Genomic DNA, 18,633 nt, shown 5'->3' with positions numbered 1-18,633 from the left:
CCCCCTTCTCTCCTTGCACACTCCCCCCAGGCTGCTGTGAGCCATCTGTGCCTTCCTTCCCAGGGGAAGCAGAGTTAGGTAGAGTGGAGAGATTTGGGGATGGAGAGTGAGGCCAGCCTGGGTGAAAACTCCAGGCTGCTGGAAGTGCTGCCACACCCCCACCCCCCCAGACTGTCAGAGGTACAAGGGCAGGGCAGCTGATGGAGGCTGAGCTGGTCCTTAACACTGCTGGCAGAAGTGATGCTCTGTGGGCTCTAGTCCCTCTAAAATCTTGCCCAAGGCACTGTGAGGGTGGCCTGCAGGGAGCTCTCTGTGCTGTGGTGTTGGTGTTTCCCACACTGACCACGTCCCTGCCCTGTGGCTGCTCTCCCATTCCCTTCCTGGCTCTCATCTCCCAGGAGCAGTGCAGACCCAAGGTGGGCACTGGCACCCGTGCTTTTGGTCTGATGAGGGGTTGGTGGGGGTGAAACAAAATACTTCCAGATGTGTCAGATATCTGTCAAAATGTGCCTGCACTGACTCTCAGGTCTGTTGTCTCAGGTAGAAGGCCTTGCTGTTTGAATGGCCATTCTAAACCTCCAGAAGCACCAGTTAAACCCAGTGACATCAGGCAATTCAGGTTTCCAAAGCAAGGGATGCTCTGGAGCCAGCAGGAGGCAGGAACACCCAGAGCTGGAGACCTCCCCAGGGCTGGGGCTGAAGCAGCCCCATGGGCTGAGCCATTCCTGGCACCTTCACTCATTGGAATTTTAAAGGCAGGAGAGGGAAGTTCTGCCAGCTGTGAAAAATCCTTTCTGAGGCAGTGTCTAAGGGAAAGCAGGTCAGCTCTTCAAGCCACAGATCAGGCTGTGTGTGCTGGGAAATGCAGGCAGGTATTCAAAGCCACTCCAATTACCCCAAATCCAAGCCTACGGTTGGGATAAAGTTGTCAATGTGAAGAACAGCAGCTACAAAAACAAGTCAAGCACAGGAGCTGATCCTGCCGGGCCAGCAGTGAGGAGTGCTCCTGAGCTTCCAGTGGGATGCCCAAGAGCCCAGGAATGGGCTCAGAAAGCCAGCCTTGCTCACTTTTAGAACACACCAGCACTCAGAGGAGAGGTTTGTGTTTCACAGGGGAGCTGGCCAACTCTGTGATCAGAGCTATCTGCCATGTGGCCATTTCACATTGGGAAACATTTTACTTTTACAGTCTCCCCATGGAGGGACCCTCTAATGTTATGATCAAAACCCAGAAGGGCTGCAATGTTCTTTGCACCTCCACATGTATACTGGAAATGTGACTGACTGGGCAGTCAGTGCCCAGTTTCTCTGGTGACAGGAGTGGGAACTGCAGGTGTGCACAGCCCTTGGCTGGTACAGGGGAACTGCTGTGGAGAGGACACCCTGCTCCCTCTACCACATGGTCAGCAGCTGCCTTGTGCATATTTATGCCAGCCCTGATGTAATTAGCACCTTGACGTGTGTTAAATGAACCAAGCTTTCCCATTTTTCAGAGTGAAACTCTAAAAGAAACAGCTGCAGGGCTGACAGAAATATGATTCTTTCAAAGTCCAATGAATTGTATAATCACTTCAGTCATTATTTTGTATCTTCATCCCATAAATGCACAGCCACGAGTCCTTGGAGCACGGTGAGGTTTAGGCCTTGCCAAGCCCATCATTCAAGATCCAACAAGTTCCCAAACCTGTCAGAGATGAGGGGCAAGCAGGGCACAGGTACAGTGTTCTGTGGTGGTCTGCTGGGTCTGGTGGCACAGGGAGGACACAGAAAATGCCAGGACAGTTCAGAGCCCCTGCTGCTGTCACCCTTCTGTGTTCAGTGCTGTGCTGCGGGAGGGATGTGGAGGATGGAGGCTGCTGCCAAATCTGTGCCCTGCTCCAGCACACCAGGGCTGCTGTTGGGCCTGAGGCCAGGCAGACTGCCTGGGTCCAGCCCTGCCAGCCCAGCAGCCAAATGGCCATTCTGCAGACTCAGGAAAAAAAGAATTAAATATGAAGGCTAGGGCAATTGAGGCAAATTGGAGCAGCAAAACAGGGAGGAGCCTTGTTCCCATCTCCCTCCAGGCAGTGTGAGGGCACTTGGAGAGGGCAGTGACAATGGCTCCACAGGCAGCACCCACAGCTAATTGGGAAGATCTATGTCTTTAGGTTCCTGTCTAGTACCTAACTGCCTTCAGGTATTAAAATGAGAGAGATTCATACAGACAGACTGCTGTCATGTCCTCTCCCTCCAGAGGAAAATACTGCAAGCCAACACCTGCCTGTTCCACACACTTCCTGCTCTGTTCATTTAACACAGGTATTTCCAGCTGGTACAATTTTCAATCCTTTGAAAACTAGATTCAATTGACTTTTAACCACCAGGTAAATATGGAAGACATAGATCTACTTTCCCACATTATTTCTATTCTATTCAGGACACCTATGGGTTTTTATCCCTGAAGGGTTGTGATTGAAACATAATAAGGGATAGAAATACTGAAAAGTAATATGTGAAATACATAAGGATGTATTCAAAACTGCATGCTTCTCATCCAGCTTGATTTGAATCTATCCAAACAAATTCCAATGTTATTAAAAAATTCCCTCCTAGCCTTACATGCAGCAGTGCTGGAAAGGAGCAGTGGTGCGTGGGGCTGCAGTAGCTGCTGTACCAAGGTGTTTAAAGCAAAAAGGCAGCTGGTGGGAGGGTGATGATCCAGGGAGCACAGCCAGGTCAGGGAAAGGGATATTAAGCTCCTGGGTTTGCAGGGGGAATTGGGCTGACTGGAACTTAGATCTAAAATGGTTTCAGCCATGTAGTCTCACATACAAACTGCCAGGGACAGTTGACTGGGCAAGAAAACATGAGGCACTTCAGCAGAGGTGACACTTCCCTTGGGAAGGAAGGGCAGGTCCCAGTACCCTTCAAGGTCACCCAGTCGTGGGCAGGTCTGGGCAGCTGTGCCAGAGGCTACAAGGGCAAAAGGCAGCCAGCACAGGAGCTGCTGCAGGACCAGTCCCTGAAGGTCAAGAGCTTATTTCAGCCTGGAGCCTCAGATGGTTCACAGGAAGGGGTGTCTGCAGCACTGCAGGTTCCCACTATGGGCCTGCAGTCCTCCTTGCCCCCCTCCCAAGCACAGCCAGTCCTGCAAAAGATCCCTGGGGCTTTTTGGACCCTGTGAATTGCTGCTGAGTCTGCAGCACTACAAACCTCCAGCACAGGTGCTGACCAGCTCATTTTTGGAAAGCCTCACCAGTGGTTTGCAATGACAGGAAGGAAAACCAAGGAAAAGCCCAGGCTGCTCCAGCAGCTGCAGTTGGTACCTGGCTGTGTGAGCTGCACTCCTGAACCCTCCCACCTGCCCTCCTGCTGCTGACACCAGCACCTGTGGGACCTGCTGCTCCCTGCTGCCACGTGGAAACTCTGCAAGACACAAACCCTCACATCTCTGCCATGCAAAACCTGCACAGCTACAAAGCCGGAGCTGGGATAACAGCCAGTGACAAGGAAATAAATGTGGGGATATGAGGGCATTGCCACTCGACGCTGCCGTGGAACAACGCTCTCGTAGCATCTACTTACTAACACTGGCTTTTCAGGATCAAGAGGAAGCCAATTTAGATAAATGCTTAATACTTTTACAGAAGTGAAATCCTTTAAATGAATAACATGTTATTTACAGTTGTGTGTATCTGCTGCTGATGCTCTCAAAAAAGAACAGCCACTGAAAGGATGGAGATGTCCCACCAAGCACATGTGACCAGAGTTCACTGCTCTTGAGATGCTTTAGCACAGTGGTTTCATGGGTGGGAGAAGATTTTATCTTCATTTAATTCAGTGAGATCAATTTTATGCCTACTTCATGAGAAAAGCAACTGAAAGCTGAAAGACAAATATGTCCTTTCAAGCTGTGGAAAAAAGTGGGTATGAAAAATGGCTGCAATCTTAAAGGACATGAGGACCATACTGTCTTTGTTATGTTATTGACTTGTTGGAAATGCAAAGCATGTTTAGATAAACATTATTTTCTATATGTCCTATCAGCACATTCACTAGACCATTAAAAACATTTGTAAAAATCTATTTTTAGGACTTTTTAATTGGAATTTGGTTCCCAGACTGACCCACCATGTGTTTAAAAATTACTCATGTGGTAAATAGGAAAGCTGCCATGTACCTTATACTAACAGAAAAGTTTAAAAAAATAAGGCTGAAATATATTGTGAAACACAGTATTGGCTAAATAAAAATATACTGATAGCTGACTTAAACTTCCACTGGTAAAATGAAATACAGGATTTAGTGAAAAAGCTTATAAAGAAAATAATTGTATTTTGTTTCAAACTCAAATGAGAATCAGCCTTAAGAACATCTACTGAGAAAAGGAAATGCAAACAGCTGTTAAAATCGATTATTTGAGTGTTTCTTGCTTACGTAGCTGGTGCTGCTTCACATCAATCTCCACTACGTTGGGAAAACTTAAAATTTAGAAACAAGAACCAATGAAGACCCAGCAAAGGAAAGATTGTCATAATAACTCATTTTCTGACTGATGAGCAAAATTCATTTCAAATTCCTTCCTCTGGCTGCCTTTGGAAATGGAACATTGTCTCTGTGCTCTGCCTGACAGCCACAGGCTGCCAGGGTTGCAAGGGGACTTGGAGGACTCTGGACACTCTTTGGCATGCACAGGGCAGCTCTCCTGACCGCCCATGGATGCAGGAATCCAGCACAGACCTGGGGACCCTGCCCTTCCCAGTGCCCTGTCTGCCCCTGTCCCCATGGCACTCTGCAGCACAGCTGGCCCAAGGGGCTGAGCAGGGTGAGCAGCCAGGGTCACAGCCACTACTGTTAGTCACACTACCTCTCCCTCAGGGTTTTCTGCTTGTGTTCATCAAGGGTTACCTCTCAGCCCTTGCCATTCCTTCTGTCTCAGCTTTGCTTCCCCTAGTCCTGCAGTATCCCAGTTCACTTCCACCACATCCTTCCCAGGAGCGTGCACAGCAACTGCTCACAGCAGGGAGAGAGGGTCTCAGGGCAGCAGTGAGGGAGGGTCTCAGGGCAGCAGTGAGGGAGGGTCTCTGGGCAGCAGTGAGGGAAGGCCTCAGGGCAGCAGTGAGGTAGGGTCTCAGGGCAGCAGTGTGGGAGGGTCTCAGGGCAGCAGTGAGGGAGGGTCTCAGGGCAGAAATGAGGGAAGGTCTCAGGGCAGCAGTGAGGGAGGTTCTCAGGGCAGCAGCTGGCAGGCAGCGACTCCACCAGGACAAGGCCCTCTCCTGTTTGCATGATGCTCAGAGCTGGAGCAAATGCTGTTTTTGGGCAGCTGCCAATCTCACAGCCAACGAACAGGATCCTAAACAGAACTGGGATATGTGTTCTCTCTCACCCTGGCCGCATCCCTGGGGAACCTCCTTCTTCAAGTGCCCTGCACTAGGGATTTTGTGGCTGCTGCCCTTTTGGTGGCTGCTACTTCATGCCGGCGATGAAAAACCCACTTGGCGTCGTGCAACTTAGATGAAAACCTGCAATTTGTGCTGCAAGCAGAGCTATAGGGACACAGAACCTGCACATGAACACAGAGGTGCTGCCCTGACCCCCCCGCCCCCAGGCATGGCCCATGGTAACCCCTCGCTCTGTGTCAGGGCAGGGTGCCAGCCTGCACATCCATCCTCACCTACCAGAGGGCCACACCAAGCCCAGCCCGGGTCCCAGCCCAGATGGCAGCACTGCCACTGCTGTCTGTGTCAGGCCAGGTCGGTGGCAGCAACCACCAATCAGAAGTTTTAGGACTTGGTGTCAGAGCCTGCAGTCTGTCAGGGTGACTTTGCCTTGAAAGCTTGGATGGCAGTAAAGATGAAAAATGGTTCTGCCATTTTCTTCTCATCTGCCCTCAAACTATTTATGGCCAGCAGGTCTCAGAGGGGCTGCCTGAAGCTGTGGCTTCCTCTGAGATCGGGGCAGCAGAAGGCTGGGGAAGAAGCACCCTTTGGGCACAGTGGAGAGGCAGCAGGGATTAAAGAAATTTCATGAAATCCATGCCTGTAGCTCACTCAAGGGAGGCTCTCTCCCACTTAAAGGCAGCCAGGAGCTCTGGCAAACAGCATCAGCCCTTCTCTGGAGTGCCCAGAGATGCTGCCTCTGCACAAAGACCTGAGAGAGCGACAGGATACAGGGATACACTGAACTGGAAGTGTCCCAGAAGCTGAAACCAGGAGGGGTTTAGTAGAAATCCGTAGTTTTTCTGGGACTTGCAAGTAACTAAAATATATTTTCCTGAAGTCCAAAGCTAGCTAATTTATTTCTAAGTGTTTGTTTCCTCAGTCTTACTGACCAAAACACTCGCCAGTGCTCTGTATGAAATTCCAACTCAAAAAGATAGTTTTGAAGATTGCTGCTACCAGCTGACAGGAAAGTTGAATTCCAGTTTCTGACCTTCTTCTGATGTCCTAAGTATAGAGCAACATGAAAAATGACTAGAACCAAGGCACCAGTTGTGGGTTGAGTCAAGCACTTCACATCCATTTGACACAAGTGTAAATCCACAACTAAAAAGGCAGTAAAGAAGACAGGGAAAATGAGCCAGTTTTGGTCCTCATAACAAAATTAGTTCTCAAGACAGCTGTGCTGAGGTTTTCTGACTCAGTTCATGCAACAGCAACACACTGGGCTAACTGCAACATCAGGGAGGGCTCCAGTGAGAGAGGAGTGGTTGGGACCCTCCTAGAAAAACCCCATCCTGAAGGAATGGACTGGGGGAAGCTGAGGGAAAAGGAGGATCTGTGACTTGTCATGTTCCCCACATCCTGTTTGATAAGTCATACCCAAGAGAAGGAAAATTCAGAAAGGGGGGACCAGAATCAAAATCCAGTGGGTCAGAAGCCTACATGAAGGTAGGGGAAAAATCTGCTGCATGTTGGTCTCTCAGGTCCTTCCCACTGGCTGATACCATGCATGTAGTTGCCCTGCCAGCCTGTTTTACCCACCAGTCTCAGCTAGAGGGAGGATCATGCCCATAGAGCTGGAAATCTCTGCCATTCAGAGGATTTATGAAAAGTATTTTGCTTTTGTCCCCCTGAAATTACATAATTCTCCTCTTTTATCTGTCTTAAGTGTCAGGAGAGTGTGATGTTAATGAGATGTACAAAGGCTTTTGGGTAGCTGAACAGTTTTATAGTCCCACATTGATAAATTGAAGCATTTGTCACTGTTACCACGTTAATGTTTCTTCCTGAGATCAAAGTCTGGATTTGCTGCATTAAAGTGGGACCGTCCCCTGCTCTGCATCACCATGTTACCTTCCAAGGAGATGCATTGTGGTTCTGCATTTTTACATTCACAGCTTAATCACACCCTGATTCTCACACCTGCTCATTCCCATCTCCACATGAGGTATGCAAGCCTTTTTTTTATTATGGATTTTCTCCTTGCTACCTGTGTGGAAAGCCTGACTATCTTGTTTAAGGACAATCACTTTCTTCTGGCTCTGAAAGGCTGCTTCTGTAGTGAAGAATACAGACAATTTCCTTCTTTCTGGAACCCTGGATTCAGGGTTATTAATTTACATTTATATAGCACCTTTCATCCCTGACGATCCCAATGCACTTTACAAACTCCCCCTCTCTGTACACAGAAGCTGTTCAAATAGACAGGCTACATAAACAGACACAGGATCCCACTGCCAGCCTCTGAAACACATCCCTCTGCCTGTATTCCCAGCACACTCGTGGCCATCCAGCTCTGCAGCACATCCCCATCAAGGAGGAAAACACGGCAGTGTGATTTAGAGGCATGTCAGGAAGCATGAGGGATCTGGGCAAGCAGCAGAATGGCTTTCCAGCCTGGCTGAGTGACATCTCCCTGGCACTCTGCTGCATGGGTTAAAATGAGGCAAAAGCTGATTTGTGGTGAGTTACATCTCACAGCCTCAGTGCTGCTGGCAGTGCCTGTAGAAATCCAGGTTTGCTGCTCCCTCCCACTGATGGGTAACCCTCGAGTAGTTTATTTTTTAAAACTGGAAAGTCTCTGCTTGCTTTGCAATGAAAACAAGGGGAAACAACCACCCCTCCCAACAGCAGCAGCTGAGTGGCTGCAGCCAACGTGAGGATGGAGGAGAAGGAAGCACCCAGCATACCTGAGACACCTTTTTGACCACGTCGCTGCCCACCAAGAAGCCCTGTGCGTAGGAGCGTGCCGCAATGAAGGCTCGGGTTGCCTTCACCTTCAGGTCCCTGGGCACCTCCCCGAAGGGTTTGTGCTGCTCGGCGTGTTTGACCATGCAGTCCAGGTACTCGTCCGTGATGTGGTACTGGGAGTTCAGCAGCTTGAAGAGCCTCTCCAGCAGCCGTGTCCAGAACTCATTGAGGGCCTCTTCCAAGTTGATGTTGGAGCTGCGGTAGTAGCGGCGCAGGTCGCTGTACAAGTCCTTGAACACCTTCACGTTTTGAGTGTACAATTCTCCATACATGCTTGGAAAGGCATCGTAAAGGGCCTTCTCTGACTTGTTCAACAAATCCTGGAAATAACCTGAAAGATGAGAAAAGGAGAGGTGATGTGTCAGCCAGACAAGCTGGAACCCAACAGGCTGTGTTATTGGGCAGCACAACTGAGTACCCCGAGAAAAGAGAAGGGCCCTAACAGAGCTTTTTCTCCAATCAGCATCACCCACACTCTCAGGTCTGAGCCTTAGCCATGAAGATAGAAGGAGGAACCTCCCCTGACCTTTCATGCTGGAGAACCCAGGTCTGGGCCTCTCCAGCTCTTCTAGCAACCTCACCTGGAAGCAAAGCCAGGGCTCTTTTCTGAATCCACAAGGTGTCACAGTGTCACTCATAAGTTTTCTTCACAGCTGGCATTGCTTACACAAACCCTAAGCTGCCAGATGTTATTTCCAAAGCCCTGGTGAGATGAAGCAGGGCTGCCAGCACAGTGCCAACCCTGCGCAGGGACATCCCTGGTGGTGGCAGCCAGGCTAGCTCTGGGCACAGCCAGAGTCCAGGTGCAGTGTCAGGAACAGAGGCACATTTTCCTGCGGAGTCCAAGGCAGGGCTGTACCCAAGGTCTTTTTAACCAAGGCCAACGTTATCTGGGGCTCTCATCCCGTTTGCTTACTTGGGTATGCATCCTGCTTTTGTTTCAGCATAAATAACAGAGTGGTTTTACACCTGTGGTTCAGTGGTCTCAGATGTGACAGAAATGTGACTCTCTTGCTACACACAGTAGGATAAGAATGACAGATTTGACCGCTCCCTTCCCAGCATCTTTAGGTATTTCCATCATCTCACTTGCCAGCTACCATCAGGCTGAGACTGCACAGTAGGGAACTCATAGAAGGATTGGCCTGATCCAATTAATAGATTTACATAAGTAACTTTAATCATCACTGAAGCCAGTAGCAGGAAAAATAATTTAAATAATAATTTTAATTTCAAGTACACTTGTACTTTCTGGGTCTGTTTGAAGCAAACCTTATTAAACTATTCTTTAAATCTAAATTACTATTTTTTTTGTGATACATGATAAGCCCTAGTTGCAAAGAAACTGTTATCCAATTAAAATCAAACAGCATGTATTTAGGTACATAAATTAACTTCACAGTGCTAGACATATAAGAAAAGAAAGAGAAGCTCCTGAAAAATACATACTGCATGTAAAAAGCTTTATTAAACAAAGTATTTTTTGAGGGAATGGCACTGACTGCAATTAAAGACCTCTAAAATTGTAGCACTAGTAAAGCTCAGATCCATAAATTTTGCTTATATTCACTGACTGAGAAGGGCCATACAAGCTTTCCTATATTAATAATCTCTCACTGGTTTCTCAGATTTGAATGAAGCTAAAACTTAACAGGTGAATCGAACAAGTGAAAAGAACCCTCTGCATCTACACCACAGGTTACTAATACTGAAATGAATGAAAATTCCTGTACTATTTTAACAAAGCAACATTGAGCATTAATAGCCTGGCCTTCTCCAGCCGCTATCATGCACTGCTTAATAGATCAAAATTTGATCAAAGAGATTTTTGTTTTTAAAAGTTTGTGGGCAACTAGTCTTAGTAGAAGTCTGGTTTAATTACTTATGCAGAAGTAGAAAGTAAAAATCTGTTATCTGGAATGTTGAACAAAAACTGGTTTTCAAATGTACTTTGGGAAGAAATTTATTCTTATTCAACATGACTGGGTTGGAAGTTTGTAATCTCCAACCATTTTTACTGGGATCCCTCCATCTCTCAAATGACTGATCATGCACCTTTCCCACTAAAACTGGATTTTTTCCTACAGACATCAGGTGTCAGGGCATCAAAGTCACCTATGATGTTAAAATGGGGGGTTCTCAGTAAGGAAAAAAGACAAAAGCTGATCCCATCAGATTAATAAAAAGAGATGCTACACTCACCTGCAACAGAAACAAAAGACAAAGTTTCTCTCATGCTGATGAAGTGTCTAAAATGTGCTCCCTACCTTAATGAATCACTCCAAACACCTCTGGTTGTCCATTCACAAGTTAATTAAACTGAACTCAAACTCTTCCTTGTACAATCAGTGTTCTTTTTAGTGCGACAAGAGACACAACTGAACAATTTGCTCAGCAACTGAGGTATGACATGCAGCTTAGCACTCACCATCAGGAGGAAGAAAACACCAACAAACACAGCCCAATTTGTCAATTCAAGGCAAAAATACTTTCTTTGTTTTGCTGTAAGAGGAACAAGATATATATCTCCCTGTCAAAAAATTGGAGATTGCTCTCAAAAAAGTCAGAGCTAATTAAGGGCTGATGAACTGTTACTTCTCACCCAAGTGAGGGAACACTGATTACAGCCAATTCATCTGTGGCTGGTTCTCACAAAGTTCTTCTAGATTTCACACGCATAGGGAAAAATATCTACACTAGCCAGGGAAAATTAATTAGCAATTAAGTCTACACGTGTTTGTGATGAATGGCTGACCTGGCAGGGAATTTAAATGCCCATTTTGCAGCATCAGAAGGTAGCACGAAGTCAGGCTTGTAAAGAGGGATGCCAACATCCTGTTCCTCAGTAAAGTGTTAGCCGAGATCTCCCAGTAACACTGCATCTTCTCCTGAACACTCCCTGCTTGCTAATGTCCAGCCTTTTAATGAGTTTAGGCACGTGGCACAAATTAAGGATATACAGGGCCTTGGGATAAGACAACTTGCTGAGACACAGTTCAGGCTCCTGCCATTCTACCTTGATTTCAGGTAGAAGGAATTATTTATTTGAGGGGGAGCAGCCCATTATCTGCAGCCATGGTGGGTGGGGGACCCTCAGGTAATGGGGTCCAATAAGGCAGCTGTCCCACTCTTGCTACCTGGAGCCACAAGTAACAGGGCCAGCAGGTCCCTTTGGATGCATCAGCTCCCACTTGGTCACCACTGCTGGGTCTGCCCTGGCTCCCAGAGCACCACTGGAGTGTTCAGCTCAGGCAGGGCATGAGCACATGGAGCAGCTTCACCCAGGTCACAGCTGGACACAGCCCCGAGCCCCTGAGCTCTGCTGCCTCCATGTCCTCTGTGCCAGCAGCAGGCTCAAGCCATGAACTGCACTACTCAGGCACTGCAGCACAGGGCTTTGTCACCTTGTGAATGGCAGGGATGCAGGGAAAGGGCTCACAAAGAGCCTGTGCTGTAGCTATAAAGCTCTTCTGGCTCCAGGAGGCACCACTGCCCTCCCATCCCTGGGGGCAGCAGCACAGTGGAGGTGGCTCTGCAGAGGGTCCTTCCCTCTGAAAGGATGCATTTGCTTCCCCTCTGAGTCACAAGAAAGCAGCTACAGGTTCTGTGGACCTGTGCTGAAAAACTCAAGGCTGTTCTTGGCTTCTTGGAGCCCCAGGAATTTGACAGTACCAGCCAGAGACACCTCCCTGCGAGTAACCTGCTAAATCCATGACTGGCCTTCCCCTCTTTCAAAAAGTTTCCTTCAGGAGCCACTGACAGGTGAGTCCTTCCTCATCATTGCCAGCTGAGGGACACAACACTGCCAAGCCCAGCAGGTGGCTTTCAACACCAGTGCTTCAGACAAATCAAACTCGATTTTTCCTGGGCCAATGCAAGGCACGGCTCCTCAACCAAGGCTGCTCCTACATGAAACATCACCTCTCACACCCTTTTGCTGCAAAGTATTCAAAAGAAAAATAAAATGAAATGGAAACCTGTTTTATTACTATTATTACTGCTTCTCACTTCCAGGCTCAGAAACAAGACAACTGGCTTTGCTCAAAGGAAATTTGCCTTTTGGCAGAGGCCAGGTCTGAAGAACTCTGCCTCAAATGCAAAGATGCCAGAAAGTTATGAGTAAAGAAATGAAAGGTTTCTACAACTGACACAATTCTGCCACCTCGGCTTTCTCTTGCTGTTGTAGTGACAATAACTTACTTCTCAGAGAATTAAGTTTTCAACCAGAATCTATAACCTTTGCATTCAAGAGAGATTGCAAATCCCCACCCATTTCCCTGCTTCACAGCTTCCCAGTGTTCGCAGCTCATATTTTCACAGTTTCCACATTTTCACAACTCTGGATTCAAATTGGGAAGCTGTGAACAGCACGGCAGGGACCGGCAGTTTCTTTCTGAAGATAGAAAGTTTTGAGTTCCTCCTTCCTCACCGCCTCCCATCACTGAATACTTTATCCAAGCTCTCTGCTACCATTTGATCACTCAACATCTGGAACTCACTGGGGTTTCTTCAACTAATCCAATGATGGAATGGGAATGGATGCAGGAGGGAAAGAGATCACTGAAGGAAGAATACCCAAATGCTCTTTAGGCAGGTGGCAGAGCTGGCTTCCTTCAAGCCCCATCAAATTTGAGAGGCATGCTAGAGGAAATATGAGAAATGGAGAAAGGTGACTGAATTACTTTCAATCTGACTATTATTAAAATTTTAAGCAGAAAGCTGCAGCACAAAATGTCTTACACACAACAGGGAAGAGTTGAGACTGAGGAACACCAACGGTGTTCTTGTAAAAATGCTGTGGAAGTTTTGCAGCAATGGGTGAAATTAAAAGCCTCCTTCTGCTCAGACAGCTTTGCCTGGTGAGCTCTATTTGTGGTCTGACGGCCTTGCCATGTACTGCCAGGACAGATGGAGGTGGGGCAACAACATGAGGAGGAGGAAGTATCAGATCCTCAGTTTTGAGGATCAATTTCTCAGTTCTGAGTGAGCACACGAGCCTGTGGTGGAATTCATGCAGGGCCAGAGCCAGGGAGCTCTGGAGGAAGGCTGGGCAAATACTCTATGAACAAAGTGCTGTGTGTCAGGACTGGACTGAGAATAGGAGAGGAAATGTAGCTGCTTCTGTGATGTCCTGAACCCCAGCCAAAGCAGGGAAAGAAAGAGGATGGAGATGTCTGCTACAGCAGAGCTTCTGCTCGGTGCCAGCCCTGTTGGTCTGAGGAAGAGTCTTTCCCTGGGCTGAGCTTCCATTTAATACCTGCTGTACTTCCCAACACCAATTTGCTTCTCCAGCATTTGGTTCTAATGCTGTTCCTGCAGTTAACCTACTATTAGGAGGGAATAATTCAGCAACAGGTTTAAGCCATTAAAATCTAACTCTAATGCAGTCATGCCTATTTTATTCACTTCAAGTACAATGACACTTTATTTATAAAATTGTTATTACTAATTTAAGCACTATCCATGGCTATGCTGAAGAGCTGGTATCAATCCAAGAGCAGTGATATACTCTGGTTCACACGTTGGCTGTGTCCTTCCACAGGAAATAACCACAGTGGGACTGAGTGACTTAGCTCCACGTGCAGATAGCCCTGGATGCAGCAATGCTGGTGCCATTTTCCTCTCTCCTCACAGCTTCTCACTCCTGTAAAACTGCTGCTCTGGGGCTGTTTCCTCAGTCCTGAGCCACCTTGGAGAACACAGTCCTTCTCTGCTGTCTTCTGGATCGCTCCCGTGTACATCCCTCCCAACGCCCCCACTTGGTGGCTGTGACCAAAGAGGCATCAAGACTAGGATTGGAAAAAAAAAAAAAAAAAGATATAAAATCAGCTTTTCCCTACAAGCCAAAGGATAAGTGTGAATGAATGTGCTAGGATGCAAGAATTATGAGGTAATACAAGTTCAAAACCGTTAGGATTTGCTCCAAAGAACCACTTGGCTGATATTTCCTCTGCACACTGTGTCCTGGGAGTGTGTGCTGAGAGCTGTGTGGGAACACAGAACTGAAGCAATATTGTGGGTCAATGAGACAAAAAGTGCCAGCTCTGCCATGCAAGATCAATTTTGTACTCTCCTAAACCTGTTCAGTGCCCAGCACAAAAGCACTTCAAGATTTTGACCTCAATCCTGCTGGAAGGTTGGTCCAGGGCATCTCCTCTGATAGGAGGACTTCGTTTCTCAATTTCTGGTTGAAGTTCATTCTTTATCCACTTGGTCTTTGCCAATATGGTCCTGTAGTTTCAATAGTTTTTTTCTTTTTTTTTTTTGTTTTTTTTTTTTTTTTTTTTTTTTGTTTTTTTTTTTTTTTTTTGTTTTTCTTTTTTTTTTTTTTTTTTCCCTGGAATTCACTCTATGAGACATTTACTCACCAACTCTCACACTTTCTCAGCATCCATGCTGCCTTCCTACACAAATAAAAGTACTTTCCCCTCTTTACACCTGACAGGCTCTCCAGTCCTCTGGATCCCTCCACTAGCTCTTTTCTTCACCTCTTCTACTTGGCATTAGCTCTTCTGAGGTGTGCGTGGTCAGAAGCACAAAGAACAACTCTTTTCTTTCACTGGCAATAACTCTGTGAATACTGCCAGGACTGCACTTGCCTTTTTCAGGAACGCATCACATTAGCATTTCACAGACTTTCTGCCACCAAGTGGTACATCCCTAATTCTCCCCCTTGCTATTTCCAACCAATTAATCCCTAGTTGTGTGCCTAACTCGGAAATATTGAATTTCATCCTATTTCTATTAGTTTGGTTGTCATGGTTATCCACTATACTCTTCAATAGTGACAACTTTTCCCAGCACTATGCCACAAATTAATCTCATGACTGCATTTCCTATCATTTGTGCCAGTTTTAATGGGGCTGTTAACTAGGATGGGGCCTAGGCCTGTCTTGAGAACCATGACTGGGACTCCCCTCCAGGCCAGGAGCTTATCTTTCAACACAGTGTATTGCTGCCTCCCCCTTAGCTAGTTCACCTGATAATTCCTTTACTAATTTCCATCTTCTTTAGCTTAATTAACTACTCAAGGCACAGATGCAAATATCTTTGAAGTCTCCTGAGATGGATTAGTTGATAGAACAGACACACCACAAAAGCAACAGTGGAAGCAGGCTTTGGATGTAGGATTTGACAGAATCTCTACCATTTCTTACTTGAGCTGCCTTTGGGTAAGAGCAAAAGCTGGCCTTCCTGAAACTGGTTTAGACTGGGACATACAGCAGACAGCTTGCTTCTTGTGGTAGGGAAAAGGAGAGCTTTTTGAGAAAACAAAAACCTTTTCCTGCAAAACAGAGATGCTGTTGCATGGAAATGCTGTTTGGAGCAGGGCCCTGCTAGTAAGGAGAGGAGCTTCTGCCTGGAAGGAGCACCTCCAGTCACTCCAAAGAAACTGCACTTTTCCTGCCAGGAATTGGACGACGTTTTCATTTCATTGTGTTGAATGCCAGAGAGATGTAATTATTTGCAGCTATTTCTTCTGCATATTGCCCCTCCTCTGTTTCTACAATTTTCCAAGACAGGTTGCCTTTATCTAAGTGAAGCAGGACTGGATCCAGCTATCAAAATAAGGGAGTGGAGGATGTTCCCTGGCAGGGAAGCTCCCCAGAGGAAAGAGCTGGCCCTTACTCCAGGAACAGTGGGAAGATGGATATTCTGCTTGTCCTCCTGATAAGCACTAGGGCCCAACAGGGTGTCACCCAAGGCAACAGCAACAAGCCTGGGTGTCACAAGCACAGCCACAGAGACCCTCTCCAGCCCCAGCAGCAGGTCTCTCCAAAACATGGCTGGTGAAGAAACCACTTCAGGCTTTGATGATCCCAATGCACTCAGTATTTCCATCCTGATGACCCTTGGAAACAGCTCTGTGCAAACCTTAAGACACCCCTGAAGTCAAGTTCAAGAAATCTTCTGAGACAAGAGTCACTTGGGGCTGGGAGTAAAGAACACAAAATGATCTGTAGGAGTGGCAGGACACAGAAGCAAAGCCTGTGATAGACTGCAGCACTAACAGGAGTCACTGATGCTTTGTACAGGCTGACCTAGAAGAGAGGCTAGACAGAGCTAAAGAATAAAGTAGGGATTTATTAAAATGCTTCCATGGATCCACATGGATCCATGGGCAGCACAAGAGCCCAGCCAGGGCTGCACCCAAGACGAACCAAAATGGTCCCAAAATGCACGACCGCTCACTTTTACAAGTTCTGCTCCATTTGCACATTGGAGTTCATTGTCCAATTCCAGCTTTAACCCATGCAGTCCCATCCTGATTGTTTTTCTCTCTCCAGCCCACGTTGTTTGTGCTCTTGGGCCTGAGATTTGGATCATTTGTCCTTGGTCCCCAGCTAGAGAAGGAATTGTTTTGTCTCCCTGCTCTGTGCAGAGAGCTCACCATCCTCTCGTATGAAGCTCAGAAGTACACACTAGAGCAGCACAGAATCTGAAAAATAGAAAAGCTAAAACGTGAGGCATCATTTGCTCTGTTTGCATCCACGGTGGGACAAGCAAATACAAGAGATGTGAATCTGAAGATTATTTTACCCACATGTTTTCCTGGGGTCTGAGCTGGCAAGGGATTTTAATCATGGCACCTTCTAAATATACCTGTGCTACAACCAGAGACTTGCAGCAAATTATGAACTGCAAATATTGCCCCAGCAGGCTCTTATCAAACAGATTCAGAGGTACCTGACTTTTAGATAAGGACTGGGGAGATGTGTGGGTGGGATTCATAACCTGGGAGTCAAGTCTGACCTGGCAGCTCAGTCCTCACTTGAGGAAGGGCAGGCACCTACCTCCTTCTTTAACATGAGCTGAGCTCTTTACAGCCACTCCTCTCCCTCTGGACTGTAGTAGGAGTTGGGATAACTGAGCCAGAGCAAGCTGAACTTTTGGATAAATGAAATTTTGTGAAATAAATTTAGCTCTCATTTTTTTCCTCCAAGAAAGTCTGCATTTAAAAGCAAACCAATAAGCACCACAGTTATCACTGACAGGAACATAAAGACAGTAAAATTAATTGTTAATACTGCCCGTTTCCTTTCCAGGTTTACTCAGTAAGACCTGAAGGGTTCCATTTCTCCAAGGGTAAAATGAACTCAGATGTTTAACAATAATGAGGGTTGCTGGCAGTTTTAAAAGGTGTCATATACACCCTGGATACAGCACACACCTCTAGAGCAAAAGTTTTTTTCCCTCCAGAAAGAAGTGCTCCTTTACTCCAGCTGAGCAGTGGAGCTGGTGAGGCGCTGCAGAAACATGTCAGGAATGAGACAATCAGTGGATCTGCTTGGGATGTGACAACCCACGAAGGCTGTCACTTTCCCAGGAACACCATGCCAGCCAGCTTCACTGAGGCTGAGATTGACTTTCTGCCCCTTTCAGCAAGCTCCAGAGAGCTGCACCTTAACCTGCACAACAGCTCAGGGTGCTTCCCTTGCTCCCATCCACACTGCTCGAGGCTGAAAATAATGAAGCCTTTATACATTTCAATATACATATTTCAATTTCTTCCTTACTTATGAGATATACCATGAACCAATTTGTCACTCAGTCAGGCTTTTTGCAGTATTATTTTAAATGTGAAAATACCAGTGAACTATTACTTTAGAATTAAATGTATTTGTCTCTGGAAAAAAAGCAGAGGAAACAACCCATGGTTTGTGTCTATTTTTGACACTTTCTGTATTCACAGAGGGGCTTGAGCATCCCCATTACATGATTTTACAGATCAAAACTCCTTGTTTGAGTTTTGCAAAAGCTGTGTCAGTGAGACAGAACTGGGTTTTTATCTTCTTCATTAGCGGTGCCCTCTGCTCTGAATGGCTTCTAGACAAACTATTTATTGTTGGGTTAATTAGATCATTTGGATCTATGCTTGCCACTCCATTTTTGCAGTCTAAGAGTATCTAAGACACATGGTCCTTGAATCTCTAAGAATCTTGAGTATGTGACATGTGGACTTTCCCAAAGGGAAAGGGAGGATAGGAATTACTGGCTGTGGGCATAATATTCCAGACAGGCTAAGTGCCCCTGTTATTATTGCAGGAATTTATCTAAGTCTGTATAAAGCCCTTAATCTCTAGTGTTCTCTCCTTAGTGCCTTCAGAACATAACTTGCCTCTTTGGAAAAATATTTTGCTCCCATGGAACCAGTATGAAAAGGAGGAATAGGTAGAGATGGCTGTAGACAGCTGATGTTGAGATGCAACCTGAAGAATGCAGCACAGGTGTACCTCTGACAGCTGGGAGTGTACATACAAACAGAAACATGCACATCTGTTACTGGAATCTCAAACAAATTAGTCTCAATTGCTATTTTAATATAGATGAAATATGGATATATTATATACAGCTCTTCTAAAATAATATTAATTAATAGAATTTATATTTATTATTAGCAATGAATATATATTTCTATAATATATAAATATTATATTTATTGTGAATAATATATATATTT

The 18,633-nt window shown here is 46.2% G+C and overlaps 1 protein-coding gene across 2 annotated transcripts in view; it reads right to left on the bottom strand.

Moving 5' to 3' along the window:
* GPC1 (glypican 1) overlaps positions 1–18,633 on the bottom strand; it is a 195,012-nt gene that overhangs the window by 15,115 nt on the left and 161,264 nt on the right. For both annotated transcript variants that reach the window (XM_053986055.1, XM_053986056.1), the window contains exon 3: positions 8,111–8,502. In XM_053986055.1, coding sequence (XP_053842030.1) covers positions 8,111–8,502 — 392 coding nt within the window. The remainder of the gene's footprint in view (positions 1–8,110; positions 8,503–18,633) is intronic.

The sequence above is a fragment of the Vidua macroura genome, chromosome 10, assembly GCF_024509145.1.
Source record: "Vidua macroura isolate BioBank_ID:100142 chromosome 10, ASM2450914v1, whole genome shotgun sequence".
Lineage (NCBI taxonomy): Eukaryota > Metazoa > Chordata > Aves > Passeriformes > Viduidae > Vidua > Vidua macroura.
Note: the sequence above shows the minus strand (reverse complement) of the source record. Positions and strands in the feature narration are given on the sequence as shown.